The sequence below is a fragment of the Carassius gibelio genome, chromosome B15, assembly GCF_023724105.1.
Source record: "Carassius gibelio isolate Cgi1373 ecotype wild population from Czech Republic chromosome B15, carGib1.2-hapl.c, whole genome shotgun sequence".
NCBI lineage: Eukaryota > Metazoa > Chordata > Actinopteri > Cypriniformes > Cyprinidae > Carassius > Carassius gibelio.
In genome coordinates, this window is record NC_068410.1 from 20,646,693 (window position 1) to 20,664,650 (window position 17,958).

General features: G+C 34.8%; 1 protein-coding gene across 7 annotated transcripts in view; it reads right to left on the reverse strand.

The window, feature by feature from the left end:
* The window catches only part of LOC127972817 (teneurin-4), a 205,920-nt gene that overhangs the window by 151,667 nt on the left and 36,295 nt on the right, over positions 1–17,958 (reverse strand). For all 7 annotated transcript variants that reach the window (XM_052576618.1, XM_052576621.1, XM_052576624.1 and 4 more), the window contains exon 2: positions 3,855–4,141. In XM_052576618.1, the coding sequence (XP_052432578.1) occupies positions 3,855–4,077 (223 nt within the window). In that variant the 5' untranslated portion in view covers positions 4,078–4,141. The remainder of the gene's footprint in view (positions 1–3,854; positions 4,142–17,958) is intronic.

The following is a 17,958-nucleotide window of genomic DNA, read 5'->3' on the forward strand; positions in this document are numbered from 1 at the left end:
AGAATACCTTAGTGTTTTTAAATAGTCTCTTAAAAACATACTTTTTTAGAATAGCTTTCATGTGATTCATGTGATTACTTTGTTTGTTATTATATTGGCTTTTTATTTTTTTAGTTTGATTCGTTTTTTTTACTGTCTGCACTGTTATGTGTATCTTTTAATTTCATATTTTTATGTAAAGTGCTTTGAGATGCTACTTTTAAAGGCGCTATATAAAATACAGTTTATTATTATTATTGATAAACAAACATCTTAGTGAGAGATTTGTTTTTAATATCATATTTGTTTTTAATATCATAATATCATATTATACTGTATATACAGAAACCCACTCGAACAGGAATTTCATGTAAGGGTGAAAAAATTCAAGGTTGGTTATACAAGTTGGTTATGCAAATTTTCGGCACCGCAACCTTTAGAGTATTTTTGAGGGCAGCATAAATCTAAAAAAAAAAATTTTTTTAGATTTATATATATTTATTTTTATTTATTCTTTTGTATGGTATTGTGTGCGTACAATGCATGTGAAGTAAAATTCACTAACAGTGTAGTATATGTGAAGCCAGATTTTTCGAACCATTTTTCAACAATTTTTTGCACTAATCAGTATATCCACAAGGTGGCGAAATTGGTCAAGGTCACCGTTTCATACATTAAACGATGCAGATGGAACAACAACAACAAACTATCAGACGTATAACAACAAACACAATGGAAAGCAATTACACAATCACAAAGATGCACATGGATGAAATGTTCTGGTATGCATGTGTCGACCATTCGTGTTCGTGCACCCTATCAAAAACTGAAGAGCTATGGGTACGGTTATACATGTACGCTAAGCATTGGCATCAAAACTAAGTATATTTTTTGGCTTAAAGGGTCAGTTCAGCCAAAAAATATACTAAGGATAGTTCTGTCATTAATTACTCACCCTTACGTCGTTCCACACCCATAAGACCTTCAAATCATCTTCGAAACACAAATGAAGATATTTCATTCAGCTCTCTGACCCTTTTTAGACAGTGATGCAGCTGCAACTTTCCCAGGTCCAGAAACGCAGCAAGGAAATCGGTAAAATAGTCCATGTGACACCAAAACACAAACAACGCAATCAGCGTTGTTTACATTCAGCATGCATGTGATTGCGTTCTGGTGTACTTTCCAAAATGGCGGAAGACGGTAACTGACGGTAACGGAAGAAGGGAGAAGAATTGTTGAATGAAAAATGGTATTATTGTTTTCTTTGCGAACAAAAAGTATTCTTGTACCTTCGTAAATGATAAAAATCATTGATGTCACATTAACTATTTTACAGACTTCCTTGCTACGTTTTTGGGTCTGGGAACATTGCAGTTGCATTGCTGTCTATGCAGGGTCAGAGAGCTCTCAGATTTGATCAAAAATATCTTAATTCGTGTTCTGAAGATGAATAAAGGGTTTGGACTGACGTGAGGGTGAGTAATTAATGATACCATTTTCATTTTTGGGTGAACTAACCCTTTAACGGTGTCATCAAGAACTGCCTTTGTCCGAAAATGTGAACCTACGACACCTTAATACACTGTCTAGATAGGCAGTTCACTAGGTTTTAAAACACATTATTATTTATTACAACAGAGTATCTTTAACAGAGCACTCTGACTCCAAACTGACAAAGAATATGCAATATATGAAACTAGCCAACATTTAATCAACTTGGAAAGCCTAACGAGAACTTTAAATTTAAAATGGAGCACTCAAACCCACTTGAGAGTGCAAAACCTCAGTAAACATCATATTCAGAGTGCGCTCGTGTCTGGTGAAGGCCAAAGGTACGAGAAAGAGGAAGCCGTTTAAATGAAGCTAACAGCAAATTATAGATTTATGCCTGAGAGTGAGCACAATAATAGTTAGCGTGGCTGAGAGCAACAACGCATTTAGTATTCATGGAGGGGAAGTGGATATTTTTTCAGGTCACCATCAACTGGACACATTAGAAGGTCATAAAAGACATCAGCGGATCAGCATTCAAGGCACCCCCCTCTCATTAAAGTCCCAGCACGCTAATGGCAAAGCTACAACACCGCATTCGGCTTTCCTTTTATCTCTCCATTTTTAGATACTGCTTTTCAGAACGGCTGGAATATATTACGTCGGATCAAATCGTCATAGGCAGTCTCTCCGAATTGCTCGAATGCAATCAGTCTCCAGAGTGTATGTGAAAGATGTGCTGCAGATCTCGAGTCTGCGAGATGAGCTCCCCCAAAGCGTAAGATAGGTTGTCTCATGTTAACAAGTACATGTAATAGATATGTGCTTTAATATGAAGTAGGCCAGTAAAATGATCAAGGATGCATCGTTCCTCACTTCAAAAGGAACTAATGAGCAGTAAGCACACAGGTCATGTATCAGGGATGATTACAATTTAATTGCATTCTTTCCATCAAAAGTTTTAATAGACTTAATTTAGGAGAATCATCATGCTAAAAAATCTTTCATATTTTCTCGGTTTATTTTAGAATCTAACATTTTATATTTTTTTATTTTTTTATTTTTTTCAAGCAGCAGTCAAAATAATGTGCAAAATTAGGTGCTCACCATCAAAATTTAAGCTCAGATGCCAAATATATGTTTGTCTAGACACAAATCTTAAATCCAAACAAAAGAGTGTTCACTTTTCACTTCACTTTTTACTCTAGGGATGCAAACTCATCAGGGGTGGAAAAATGTGATTCGAGTCCCCTGGGGGGGTCTGGAGGCAAATCTGAAAAATATCAGCTTTAATGTCAATTTATAGTAGATTTTATAACAAGGATGGGGGGGGGGTAGTTTATTTGTTTGCACAAAAAAAAAAAATGTTTACAACACATGTAATAATAATAATAATTATTCTATGTGTAGTCATATTTAATGAGTTGTTATTATTAATTGTTATTATTATTATTACTAATTATTATGTATCAAAATATGTAGATTTTAATAAAAAACGAATCAATAAAGAAATATTAAATATTTCAAATAATTATATATACTGTAGTAACACTATTGTACTGTAAAATCTGAAAATGTACAAAAATAAACAAATTAATTATAGTAATAATACTAAAATCTGGAAAAATACTCATAAATATTATAATGAATTATTATTATTATTATTATTATTATTATTATTATTATTATTTAATAATAATAAATATAAATTATTTATATTATACCACATACAATAATACATATAATTGTTTTAAATATATATTTAAAATTAATATTGATTTATGGTACTTTTACCACCACACTACCACTACTACTACTAATAATAATATGGTACTTTTTGGGGAGTTTGAAAGCCTCTGGTTGCCAGTAATTGTTGTATGTAAAAGAGCAGCATGAAAATAATTTGGCATTAGTGTTCCTCAGAAAAACATAATAGCATTTAGTTTGTAATGACACGAGGGTGAGTCTTTTCATGCGCAGAATGGATTTTGTGTCTGTCTGCTTTATAACGGATATGAAAAATGCAGGCTGCTGGCCGAAGGTAAATTCTGTGGAGACATGCAGCAATCAGAAATGCATTATACTTTAATAGGCAAATTATAATGTCATCAATAACGGTTCTCTTCTGCAAATTAGGCCAGATTGCTTTCACGGCAAATGCAAGCCATCCCTGAGTCCATGCAAAACCACAACCCACAAAAACTTGAGCGCAATTCTACCAAAGTCTGAAAAAATAAAAATAAAAAAACAACTAAAATCAGAACATTTTCCCATTTAAATTGCATTCGGCAGCACTTGTTGCATAGAAATGACACATTACTGTTTTAAAATGCACTTGTTTTATAGATAAGATCCGACATGTGAAATCTTGTCCCGCTCACCTTGCCTGCTGAACTCGTCAGCTTCATGGTGCACCACGTCTTTGACCCGGCTGCCATAGGCCAGTCTGGAGTCCTGGTCAAAAGCTTTGAGGGTCTCGCTGGAGCTGTAGGACTTGGGGTTGAGCTTGCCGTCCTCGCTGTCAGCTGAGGAGCTGGTGTAGCGGCGCTCCGTGTCCCGCCTGGAGGTCAAGGAGCGGTAGGGTCTGCGTTCTTTCACTTCCATGGCAACCTTGTCTCTTTTCTCAACATCAAATGGAGGGAAAGAAGCCAGTTCAGTCCGTACGATTCTGCAAGAAGACACAGATGAGGGAAAGATGTCTTAGTTTACCATAATTATTGCTTTGTTTTTGTTTTTTATTTTATTTTACAGCTAAACCTAAGATAAAAAATTGAATGGAACCACTGTAAAAAAATTGGCATTGGTAAATTGTTTTGTTTATGTTTTTGAAACAAGTCTCTTATGCTCAACAATGCTGCACTTATTTATTTTAAATAATGGTTTTTAATATATTTTTAAATATAATGTATTCCTGTGATGTAGAGATGAATTTCAACATTATTCCTCCAGTCTTCAGCGTCACATGATTTTTCAGAAATCATTCTGAGATTCTGATTCGCTGCTCAAGAAACATTTATAATTAATAAACGTTTTTACGGTCACTTTTGATCCATTTAATGCAACCATGCTGAATGAAGGTATAATAATAATAATTATTATCCTACTAACCCCAAATTTGAATGATACTGTATTTAGAATTTATATAATTCATTTATTAAAATAATATAAAAAATAATTGCAACATAAAAATACATTTAATCATTTCTCTTCACAGGATTCGACGACCCAGATATATTAGTTTTTTTTATATTAGACAAGACAGTATAGAAAAAAAAACTTGGAATACAGTGCACAGATGCTCTTTTTATTCATTGTGTATTTTCTGTGGCTAAACAGTGAGAAACACCAACTATTTTTGTTGTATGGAAAAGAGCAGCATAGACATTCTGCAAAATATCTCCTTTTGCATTCTATGGAGCCAAGAAATTCACGTGGGAATGAAATCATGTGAAGGTGAGTAAACTGTCATTTTCTTGTTGCGTTATTCTTTTAACACACAATGAAAATTAATCTACATCATCGTCTGCCTCATTAATATCCCAGCCTCTTCCTAAAATCCTCATTACAAAACAAACAGCATTGTGTGAAACATTCACGCTTGTACGCAATATTGCATGCATCTCTGTAACTGACTATGACACTTTGTAGCACAGTGTAAAAACAAAATGGCCGTGTGGAGAGAAATATATTGGTGTAGGCGCACCGTGCCACTGCAGGATCACGCGACCTGACGTCAATTTATAGGTCCCCTGATTTTGCACAGACAGGATATCACACAGAACTGGAGCAGCGGATGAGGTCTTAAACATGCCGATGTGGATTTATGAAGTTGATTAGAGGTTGGGTCATTGTTTCCTCTCAGGCTCACTTAAGATAGTGAGGTTCCCCTGCTTGATTCATTTCATTTCCTGGACTTGTTTCTGACAATACAAGGTTTACTATCTGTAATAGATTAAACCGCAGGCCGTGCGGTCTTTAGGCATTTTAGAGCAGCATTTCATTCATCCACTGCATCTGCTGATGGAGTGTGCAATGTTGTGTTAAAATAGAACAAACCATAAAATAATCTTTCAGAAATTGTCACATTTCATGGCCCACATTTCACCTCAAAATGAATAAGAATATATACATTATACTTTGAACAAAGAAAATGCAGCCTATTTTGTGTACTGTGACATTATTGTTGTGACTATAGACAAGTTATAAAAATAAAAATAAAAACTCATTTTGAAATATGAAGGAAAACAATGATATATTGCTTAAATTTTAAAATACACTGAACTCTAAGTACTTATCATGATAATTTGTTTTATTTGTTGGATTAAATTTACAGTATGAGTACAGATCATGTTATGATGATGAATTGAATCCAATACTTAAATTTTATATATATATATAAAAAAAAAAATCTGAGAATGACTTTTTCTTTTCACAATTTACAGCAATGACATTGAGACTATACATAAAATACATAATAGTAGTGACAATCATTTAACAAATTAAAAACAAACAAAATTAAACATAATAGTCAAAAAAAAAAAAACTAAATATAAAGGCAAAATATAATTCTTAAGTAGAAATGTAGCTTGATGTACTGGACTTAATATAAAATATTATTAATACAGGTATAGATAATGCCAAAAAGATTAAATGGATTAAATATTTAATAAAATTACTAGGATTTTCATTGGTGTAATGTAAAAAAAAAATAAGTACAGCAGAGTAATGTACATGTTACAGGGGAAATGAAAACAATAAAAAAAATCTGTAAACAAATTTTAAAAAAAATGTGTGTGTATATACTGTATATATATATATATATATATATATATATATATATATATATACACACACACACACACACACACACACACACACACATATATATATATATATATATATATATATATATATATATATAGTCACGCAGGCTATGTTGAGTTTTTTTTTTTTTTACATTTTGAGGTTAAATATGATCAAGGATATTGCTTTGTGTGGTTGACCCGAGTCTCAGTCCCTGTCTAAGCTGGTAAAAAATAAATAAATAAACAGATTCACAAGTCAACCAACGCATCACAAATAGAAGGCTTAATCATAATGGAATTTGGTTCTAGATCCTCTTAGAGTAAAAAAAAAAAAAAAAACACCAACAGAACGAGTGGGACAATATGGCAGACTCACTCTCAGCATTTCCCAGCAGATAAGCTCTTTAAGACCACTGTAATATAAATGTGTGGCACTTCCGCAATAATCCACATAAACTATATCTAACCCCCCTTAAACAGCCTCTTTATTGCCAAGCACATTGTGGAGTCGGGTCACCTTTTGTATGGACTGGCAGCTGAAAAGATGGCTGTGATTAATGACTCGGAGACCTCTGCTCCAGGACCTCCGCTGTGGACAAAAACTGCTTTTCTCCTAAAGACCCACAAGAGCACTTCCACTGCCGGGCCGGAATCTCCAAACCAATTGCTTTTAGGTTCCTAATTTTTTCGCATTTAGAAAGAGTCTTCTAGCTTATGCTAATTCATATAGAGACAAAAGAGCCTTTATGGCAGCACTCGAGGGGCTTTTGTTAAAGTGCATTGTCTTAATTTCCAAAACCCTTGGTTCAATGAAATCGGCACGTAGTGTGGAGATTCTGCGTAATATGCCGTGCTCCTGAACATCCGAGGTCTCGCGTGTACAAGGGTGTACCTTCGGGGCCATGGGAAAGCTTTCTGTCTTTTCAGTGAAGCAACAGCCGTCACTTATGCTTTGACAGCTTATGTCTAGTGCAAATATATATCTGTGAAAGGGAAGATGCGTTTGACTGACGTCTCTCTGTGAAGAACTTCAAGAGCAAACTATTTTTGCTCTCTGTGTGTTTTTCTATGATAGTGTGTTAAGCTGTATGAATAATCTGGAAGAAAAAAAAAAAGAATAAAAGTCATCGACTCCTATCTAATCCCTAAAGCCCTGTGGTGGGCAAAAAAAAGAAGAAAAAAAAAACAGGTTATGACTAAAAAAGTTGACAAAAAGCCCATTTTCAGTCCTTGGATTTGCTGAACTGCTGCTCAGAATGTTAAAAGCACTATTTATAGAGATGAATCAGAGAACTGCACATTATTTTTTTGTTGCATTTATGTTTATCTACTGTGCACAGGTCTGTATACAAAAAAAAAAAAAATACCCCATAATTACCCCTTTATGTATTCATGTTTTTGCTGGACATCAAGACTACATTCATTTAGTCACAATTATACAATGTACTTATTTATTTTTATTTTTAATAAAAACTATTATTTTTATTTGAAAATGTAATTTATTGCTGAAGAATCACCTATTTGATGAATAAAACACACAAAAGCATCTATTTAAAATATTAATGTTTTGTAATATATATTTTATAATTTGAATAATGTTTTTACTGTCACTTCTGGTCAATTTAATGTGTCCTTTCTGAAATAAAGTATTAATCTTACTGACGGTAGTGTATTATAAATGTATGTGTTTTGATCAGATGGACACTGAAAGTGTGGCAGAACAATAGCAAATCAAAACATATTTGATGTTTATTATGCAGTTATGTGGAGCAGTGGGCGGGGCTACACAATAATCAATCAATATTCCACCTTATTAGCCTGTGGCCCAGTTCTCTGAACTCAATCATCGATCAATATTCTTTTTTTCTTTTTTGAAATGTATGTACATTGTTAAAACTGCCAGTCTTATACAGTATATTGATCTTGGCAGCTTTATTTTGTAAGCAGCAATTGAACAAATAATTTGCTATTCTGAAGTATTCAGGAGTTAAATTAAATGTTATTGAATTGTTTTTATGGAAAATGCTCTCTGTTGTTCAGGTTTGGCTTTGTTTCCTTTGATTTCCCTTCATTTTAAACACAGCTGCAGCAAAGCACTCTAGGGAAAGTAGCAAATAGCATATCCACAAAACAATCTGCTGCTCAGGTATCAGTTTCCTTATACATTCAATGCTATCGATTAGTCTGTATTCCACAAATATTCTTGCACACCCCGTTCCCTGGTTTGGAGCCAAAAAAGTTTAAAAAGTAAAAAAAAAAAAAAAAAAAATATATATATATATAGTATGGGTTGTTTCTGATAAGGGAATTAGGTGGCATTTTGACACTTCAACATATGGATCAGAAAAACAATGTATATTTGAACATCTGCTATGGAAAAAAGTAGAGTCTTGGTTAAATGTCATCAAAGTCAACATGAAATTGCATTCAAAATTACTTTTTCTGCTGTAATAGTTTAAAGCATATATATATATATATATATATATATATATATATATATATATATATATATATATATATATATATATATATATATATATATATATATATATATATATATATATATATATTGCTGTGTGAAACTAGATTTTATCATTTGTTAATTGACATTGACTTAGAATTGGATACACTGACTTGGACTTGGAAGAAAGAATAGTTTTAGTGTATAATTTCCAAACTGTAGATTTGACGTGATGCAAAAGTATTTAATCAGATGGAAGATTTAATAGTTGGAGGGTAACTAAAATGCTAGATGTAATCAGCCATAAAATATAATTGACAATTTTATACAGAAGTGTTTATAAAAGTCATTTCCATCATAAAAAAAAAAACTATATACATATTTTTTGAGAATTGAGATGTGGTAGAAATGACAGTTTTATGGAAATTTTCATAGCTTTCAAAGAATATGGTATTATCCTAAACTGGTTTATGGTTTATTAGTAAAAAGGAAATTAATTATATGGTGTATCATTTACTTCTCTCTAAAAAAAAAAAAAAAAAAAAAAAAACTAACCAGTATAGCATTTTAACATGAAAGAGCCCAAAACTCTTCAGGGAGCAGTCAGGGCGGTTCGAGGTCCCAGGCCTGCTGGGGTATTATTCGAGCCCCATGTCCCAGACGGGTGGCTTATGAAGCCCTCCTACTATGGCTGAGATGAAAGCGTTCCATCTATATGCAAATGGATTCGGTCTATTCTTGCTACAATTAGTGTGTGTGACAGTGTGAAAGCGAAGCTACTGAGTTCTGAATGCCAGCGTGGCCATCTATCTGTTGAACTGTTAGTGCCTTGATACTCGTCCAACAAAGCAAATTGTCTCAACCAATGTTATGGGTTTGGGGCGGGACTATCTGTTTGTACAACCGATGGCCGACAGACGCAATGTTTGGGGAAACCATTTTGGGGAGAAAAAAAAAATCACATTCTAAAGTTAGTGGCACAAAACCACATACTTCACCTCAAATGATCTTCAGAAATGTCAAGTTGGAAGAAAAACAAGAGCGAGGATGTTCATATTAAAACTTACCTTGGAAATGCATGTATTGGCATTTCACAAACTATAAAGAGAATAAAAAAAGCCCTAAACTGACATTGCACAGATATCCTCCATGCTAGTGCAAGTTAACAAGCTTGTTTACAACCCTGTGTTCAGTTTTTGAGGTCCTCCTACTCAACATCACTTACAGGCGAACAATAGCAGTGTTGGAGCCAGCGAGTAGGTTCACAATTGTGTCCCTGCAGGTTTTAAAGTGTGCTCAAAGCTGCAGGCGAGCACCCCTCACTCTTTTTGCGAAGCTTCATTCACATGCCTGTCCTGTGCTTAAAAGCCTGCTGGGTCAACAAAAAGGTTTGCTTTCAATGGGTAAGAGTGAGAAGTTTATTGTCGCGGGGGCTGTTATTGATGTGTTCATGCGTGTGCGTAAGAGACCGTCTCCTTCTGGGATCAAAAAGGGAACCCCGCTAGCATTTAGAACAGAGTGCGTAAAAGCTTCAAGGTAAAGCAAAGTTCCATTTGCAAATCACTGGGACGCGAAGGTTTCAGGGCGACGGGACACTAAGTTTGCTTCGGTAAATAACCAGCTTTCTGAAATGGGTTCGGGAGTGCATTTATTCGCTTTTCGTGCAAACGCATCTTCCTGACCTTGACCATGAGCTACGAAAATGTCTGAATGTCGCTGAATCAAAGCGATCAGCAAAAATGCTGCCTCTCCATTAATAACACAACAGTGAAAGACTCTAAATCATTTTCATGAGGTGACAAAGCCATAAAAACACCAGTGGAAGGGGATGTCAGTGGAATCGGAGATAATTGGCAATGTATGGGGTTACGTATAATGTGTGTGTGTGTGTGTGTGTGTGTGTTAACACAACCTGAGAGATGCTTGAACATCCCAGAATATCACGGATCACGTCTATGACCGTAGGAAATACATCATCCCGACTGGATCCTTGAAGAGCCAATGAGCCAAGAAGTGAATTAGGGGCAAAATAAATAAGGGCTATGAGAGTGTGAGCGGATGAAATCAACTTTAGGTCTGGAAAAACAAAACTACATTTTACATTTTTTAAAGGACACGAAAAGGGTTCTGTTCAGAAACCCACCGTGAATAAAGTGTTGGGTGGTTGCCAGTATTCCTTTGGCATTTCAGCATGTTAATATGGTTGCTAGGGTGTTCTGGATGGTTTCTAGGTGGCCAGAGTATGTTGACTAGGAGTGCGACTTTAATACAATTGAATGATTTATTTTATTTTAAAGTCACAGTGAAATGGAAGTAGCGACAAATCTTTTCAATCACTTTTCAATTTTACCAAAACATGGCTGCCTTTAAATCTGTTTATTTTATTAATATTTGAAAATGTAGTTAAATGTAACAATAAATAATTAATTAATGAATCAACTGCATCAAAGCAACATCTGGACAAGGATTTCTTGAATCATCCACAATAAAATCATAGCAGGCATTTCCAAAATAAAAATAATTTAAATTTAATGCAGACTTTTTCTACATTTAAAATATATTTTTTATGCAATTGTATGCAATGAGGATATCAATTTTATGTATTATATATATATATATATATATATATATATATATATATATATATATATATATATATATATATATACATTTTTTTTTTTTTTTTTTTTTTTTATTAACTATCATTTTAAACAAAGTAGATAAACAGTTTAGTTACACTACCCCTTGTTACAGTATAATTATACACTTAAGTACTGAGTAATATATATATATATATATATATATGCCGTATATATATATATATATATATATATATATATATATATATATATATATATATATATATATATATATATATATATATAAAACCCTAACTATATGGTTATAGGGGTATAAATGAGGCTTGGTTTAGGGTTACTGCATGCAATTATGGGTTGCACTTTATTTTACAGTACGTGTACTAACATGTACTTATAGTGTGCTTACAGTGTATTTATCTAAGAAAGTTTAGGTAATACAAGGTAAATACATGGGGTAGGGTTAGGTTTAGGGGTAGGTTCAGGGTTAGTACCTAGTTATTACATAGTTATTGTAATTAATATAATAAGTACATAGTATGTACATGGGAAACAGCACTGTAAAATAAAGTGCTACCCAATTATGCATACCTTTTCTGTTATTACCATGGTAAGTACATGTAATGTGTAACAAGGAAACGGCAAAATACAGTACAGTTTTGCCACCAGTTTTAAATGTCTATTTGGATTTTATTTTCGCATGTAAGTGGCGTTTCAAGTAGTCCATACAAAAGAATCCTATTGCGGTCTATAGATAAGCCTCGGCTCTTCCTCCAGAGTAAACCTATGGGATTTTAGCCTGTTTTATTGTCTGCCAGGTGAATATCCTTCATGTCTGCAGCATAAGAAAAGAAGATGAAGGTATGAGCAGTCATACACAAGTGATGCCTGTCTGAGCATGCACCACAACTGAAGCAGAGAAAATGAATGGCATTGTTGCAGTGGTTGCAGGGACAGGTGGGTGTTCTGTGCCACTCCGGCTCATTAGCGAGCGATTACCGCTCATTACGCCCCTATGGCCAGACTTGGCTTGATTTATAACCCCGGAAGGGTTGAGAGAAATCTTAATACTCGCTTAAGCAATAATCAACTGCTTAAAATCCCTCAGCACTAAGCCCAGAATCCCTAAACTCCAAACGTGTTGATTTAACACAGCCGGAGCCATGAGAAGGAAACGTGGCCGTTGTACTGCAGCCCAGCTCCACTATTCTCCGAAAAATCACTAAAGCAGACAAGCTCACTCGCATTCGCTTTCTGTCACGTCCTTCTCATGTTCACTCACGGCAGATCTTGTACAGGATGACGAAAGAAGTGTTTTACTCTAAAGGGAAACAGCATAAGTGCAGAATTTTTATTTTTTTTGCTTCACACTAGCGTGGTTTAAAAATACTTCACTGCTTCCTTGAGGTGGAAATGATTTGGCAGTGATGGGACCATCAAATGCCTTTGTGTCTTCCTGCATGGCAAGCTGTGTTGTCTTGTGTGCTCTTATTATTATTTTTCTGCTGTGTGGCATCATGTTTTTTTCAGTACATCGCTGGCAGCTGGAGAGCTGAGTGGTTGTGTGTGTGACAGGAAGTAGATGATGAGGAGGACCTGCCGTTACACATAACGCAGACGACCATGACAAAACCAAAGAGATGAAGTGAACCATTCTTGCATGCATAAAATAAAATGGCCTCTTTAATAGCGAGCAATATTTTAAATTGTTAATTATAATATGAATAACAGTTATCTTATTTTGGAATTTCCTAGAGCATTATAACAAATAGTGCCTTAAATGAATTAATAATAACACTAATATTTTGTTGTAATTCATAGAAGTACTTCAAAATGTTCATTTGTATATAGTTTGTGTGTGTGTGTGTGTGTGTGTGTGTGTGTGTGTGTGTGTGTGTGTCTATATATATATATATATATATATATATATATATATATATATATATATATATATATATATATATATATATATATATATATATATATATATATATATATACATATATATACATATATATAAATAAAGTATATTGAAATATATTATATTAGCTGATAATATAATGTTTTATTATTTGTGTCTCTCCAACAAATGTATTTATAAATTTCAAAATAGCCTTTTTTGCTGTTTTATCAATTCACAGTAAAGCATTCTCAGTGATTACTATTTTTAAGCTCAGAAATACTGCACATTTTTAAGGCCATCAAGACCATCAAGGGAGTCTGGCATACAACACAAAAATAGCAAATAAATAAAATCCTGCCGAATATCTTTTATTTAGATTATCATTAATTACACTGACCTCGTTAAGAAAAATAAAAAATAAAAATAAAAATTTCTGACATCCAAATATCTGTCTGTTTTCTGAAAGAAAGCTGATTGGAATTAATCACTGGAAAGAGGGTCATACTTTAGCTTTCCGTGAACTATCTTTGCTGAGTAATTCTTTGTAGTCAGTGATGCCGAAACCCAGATCTGTCAAGCAGTCAGCTAAATACGGTCTGCTCGCCAGGCTCAGCGTTAAATACATATAAAATCAACTTAGTTTGAATGCTAATGTTTGTGATTGGTTCAAATTGCATGGATTATCCAACATTTTTCTTAAAATAAATGACTGGTCTTATTGTGAATAATTCAGCACTGAACTGCATTTCAAAGTACTAAAAAATGAATATCATAGTAATCTCTCATCAAAATGTAAAACCTTGCTTTGCCTCTAAAACAAATTCCCATTTCTGATGACATCATCAAGGCCTCGATCACCGCCCATCTAGCCATAGGCCCTACATTCATTTCAATGGATGAAGTCAAGTTTCTTCTTGTGATGTATTTTTGAGTGCAACGGACTACTGAACATTGTGTAAATAAAATAGATTGTGAATCCGGTTCTTTTACTGTCAGTATAACAATATGTGCTGTATATAAATAAGCAAGGCTGAATTCCCCAGCCAGCATTCTGAATGACACATGATTGCACTGAAATCTGAACCATGTGAGCAAACATCCTCCCCCACGACACTCGTCGGGATTCGGTCTGATTTAAGGTGGGGATAAAACATCAAATCTCTACTCGGCTTACCCCGACCGCTGGGCGACAGTTTCCAACCCTGCCAGCCAGAAAGCTCTTTATGGAGATCTTTTCAAGCACCACATGTACCCACACACACATTTACACACAGTTTACAGTTGGAACAGAACACTACTTCGAAATAGCCAGGGGTTTTATACATGTTATATTTTTTTGAGGGGGCACTCACTACCAAAAAAATTACCAATATTAAAACTATAAATAATTATAATATACTGTTATGTATAATATCATAAATGATACAGTTTTATCAATATTAGTAATAGTAGTGTTGGTAATAGATATAGATATTTGTTATTATTTTCATTAAACATGCATACAATACATACAGTAATGACATGAATATTATTAGTAGTTACTAGTATTATTGTCAGACTTTTGGACCCGTTTAGCCACCGTAGTTCTTCCTGGGTTTCCTTTGATAGACCAACGCTACTTTTGCATCATCGAAGGGTAACGCCCCTTTTTGGAGTAAAACATACGGATTCCTGATACAGAACTCGCTACAGGGACCTTTTGTTTTTCTTTGTTCGTATTTGTGTACAGGCCTGTCAGACACAATTTCAAACAGATATTGTTTAGTCCTAGCCTGTGAATATTTCAAACGTAAAATCAGTTAACAGCCAAGGTAGCGTGGCTAATGAAAGCTAACGTTATTCACGTAGCTGCTAGCAGCTTCGTATTTCTAACTACAACAAAACTGTCAATAGCTTAAATCAAGTGAAATATGATCCAAGTAAACCACTGACTCCTCTTGATATAGCCTCATCGTCTAGTTTATCATACTGTGAGTGTGTTAATGACAAAAGAATTGGCTACTTGGTGATTCTATGAGATAATGGTAACGTTAGATGTCCATATTTGGCCACTGCGTGGGGTTATTAATCCAGTTTTCGACCATTTCAAAGGGACACCTCTGTAAACACCGTATCAAGTAGCTTCTTTAAATACCTCTCACGGTCCTCGGCCGGCAAAGAGAGTGTGTATGTTTGTGCAATTTTTGCAAAAACTATCAAAAAATTAGAGCGAGTTCTGTATCAGGGGAATCCGTTTGTTTTCCCCCAAAAAGGGGCGTTACCCTTTGATGACGCAAAAGTAGCGTTGGTCTATGGTCTTTTTTCGTTTGATAACTTTATGATTCCATGCACCCGTGTTCCCCTGATTGCCCTGTGTTTATAAGCCCCAGTCTGTTCAGTTTGGGTTTGTCGGGTCCACTTGCTGGATGTCGTGTGTTTCCCATGTTCCCATTGTGGATTTACCCCTGTGATTCAAGTATCAAAGATGGTTAAACGTTTCTCGGCATCTCCATTGTTCCTCCCACAGCGAATCATGACAATTATTAGTGGTAGTAGTAAATATTCTTATGGTTATTTACTTACAATATTAACAGCATAATAACAATTATTAGTATTATTATTACTACTACTACTAATGCTGCTTCTACTACTACTACTACTACTACTACTACTACTATTATCATTACTACTGCTATTATTTCTACTAATACTACTTGTTTTGCAGAAGTTTTGGGGTAATAGCAGGAGGTATTTCCATGAGAATACAAGTGTGTTTGGGACATTCAATGAAAACAGCACAGAGCCAGTTTTCTGCTCTCTTTCATCACAATGATAAAATAAGGGCCGGGAGCTCTGCCCCAAATTTTCTCAACTGCATCTGCCCTGAAATCAGACAGGCAAACAGACGCCTCACAGTGACAGTTTGATATACTACCCAGCATCAGGTTTCCCCAAGTAATGAAAAGGCAAGCTGAAAATTGAGTCTGTACACCTGTATTTTCATGTCTACTCTGCCAACGATCCCCAACACAAAGACAATTTTTTTTTTTTTTACTGCATTCAGGAATCTCCAAAGATTTTCCAAGGATGTGTTATGTGTGACAGTGCTGTCTAGTATCTTGTTGTTAATTTGAGCCATAGTTTGAATGTAGACACAAATTTGAATGCGGTCAACTGATATGTTTTTGTGTTACCAATATCGCATGGCATATAAGTTTTGGTTAGTAAGCATATAGTTGGTAAGAATTTTGGTTTTTGTACGTTTTTGAAAGAAGTCCCAAAAAGCTTGCATTTATTAGAACACAATACAGTAAAACAGTTACAAAGTGAAATGTTACAATTTTAAATCTCTTGAAAAGTAAAGGGCTTCCAAGTATATGTAAAAACTGTCCTTGGATAGATAAATGCAAATCTTAAGCTCACAACGGCCAACTCATGAACGTTTGCTGAGCTTGATAAAATAAGAGCCTTCTCTATGAAACTATTACTGCAGCAGCTCAGATGGAACATCAGAAATGAAATCGGAGAAACAGTATTCTTAGGCCTCTGTACACTCATCTTCCTCAAGGGTGCTGTCTGAGTCATTTCCCCCACTTCCATCTAACCACAGATACCTTCGTCTTCAAATGCAACTCAGTTTTAGGTGAGCAATATCCATCAACACCAATATGAATGAAAAATATTGGTAGTGTTATAGTGTACGGCTTACATAAATGACTTCTGTGGATTAGGAAAGTAAAAATGTAACTACTTTGGTTTAAAAAATGAAAGTCAGTGGGGTTACAAAACTAAATCGAAAAAAAAAAAAGTTTCATGCATCATGTGAGAATGTTATTTTTGCAGACCAACATTTTAAGCCATTTCATTCAAAACAAACTCTATAAAAATGAATGTATATGACAGGACAGTGACTAAATTTAAAGGCCATTTTTCACTGACTGGGAGCATGACGTTTGCTGTCTTTGTAAAAATGCTCAGCAAGATAATTGTCTTGGAATTGAATTATTGGATATAATAAGGATGCCAAAAGACTGAAAGCACATATGCTGCTTTCATCCTTTCATGCTGGGCATCTGCTTCTGCTGTAACTAAAATAAGATTTCAAAAAGCCAAACAATAACAACATATGACAAAGTATGACGTTCCACATGTCTGAAAATCAAATGAGTCCACAGTAAAGCTTTTCAATGCAATGGGCTAATGACTTTTCAATGGCCCAGCTATGACATCACAATCTAAACCAAACAGATTATGGTATTAAGTGCGGCCCAGGATGACTGGCAGTCGAGCATGATCTCGATTTAATAACAACTATCATTACCATCATAAAGAGCATGGTTGTTCAACCACTCAGGCAAAAACAAGACAGAGATTGTCTTGTCTGTCTCTTTCTTTAGGGCTTCATTACGGACCCGTGACAGTGAGACGTCCTTTCAACTGCCAGGTCAGTGCACTGTATCTTTTATATATTAATCTAATTCCACCGACAAATTAGGATTGATCACTGCAGCTCTGGGCCACAGTCATCATCCAGGATCTAATCAGAGCGTAGAGGTTTGGAGAGGGGCGCTGGCTGGGGTTGCAATGCTCCATAAATATAAAACATATGAAAAGCGGAGAGCGGCGGTAACACCGAGAGGGAAATCCGATTAGCCCCCCCTCTCTCTCTCCACAGGTGTGCTTTCAGTCCGCCGCTTAACAGCCTGGCAGCAGCCTGCAAGCACGCCACGCTAACACTTT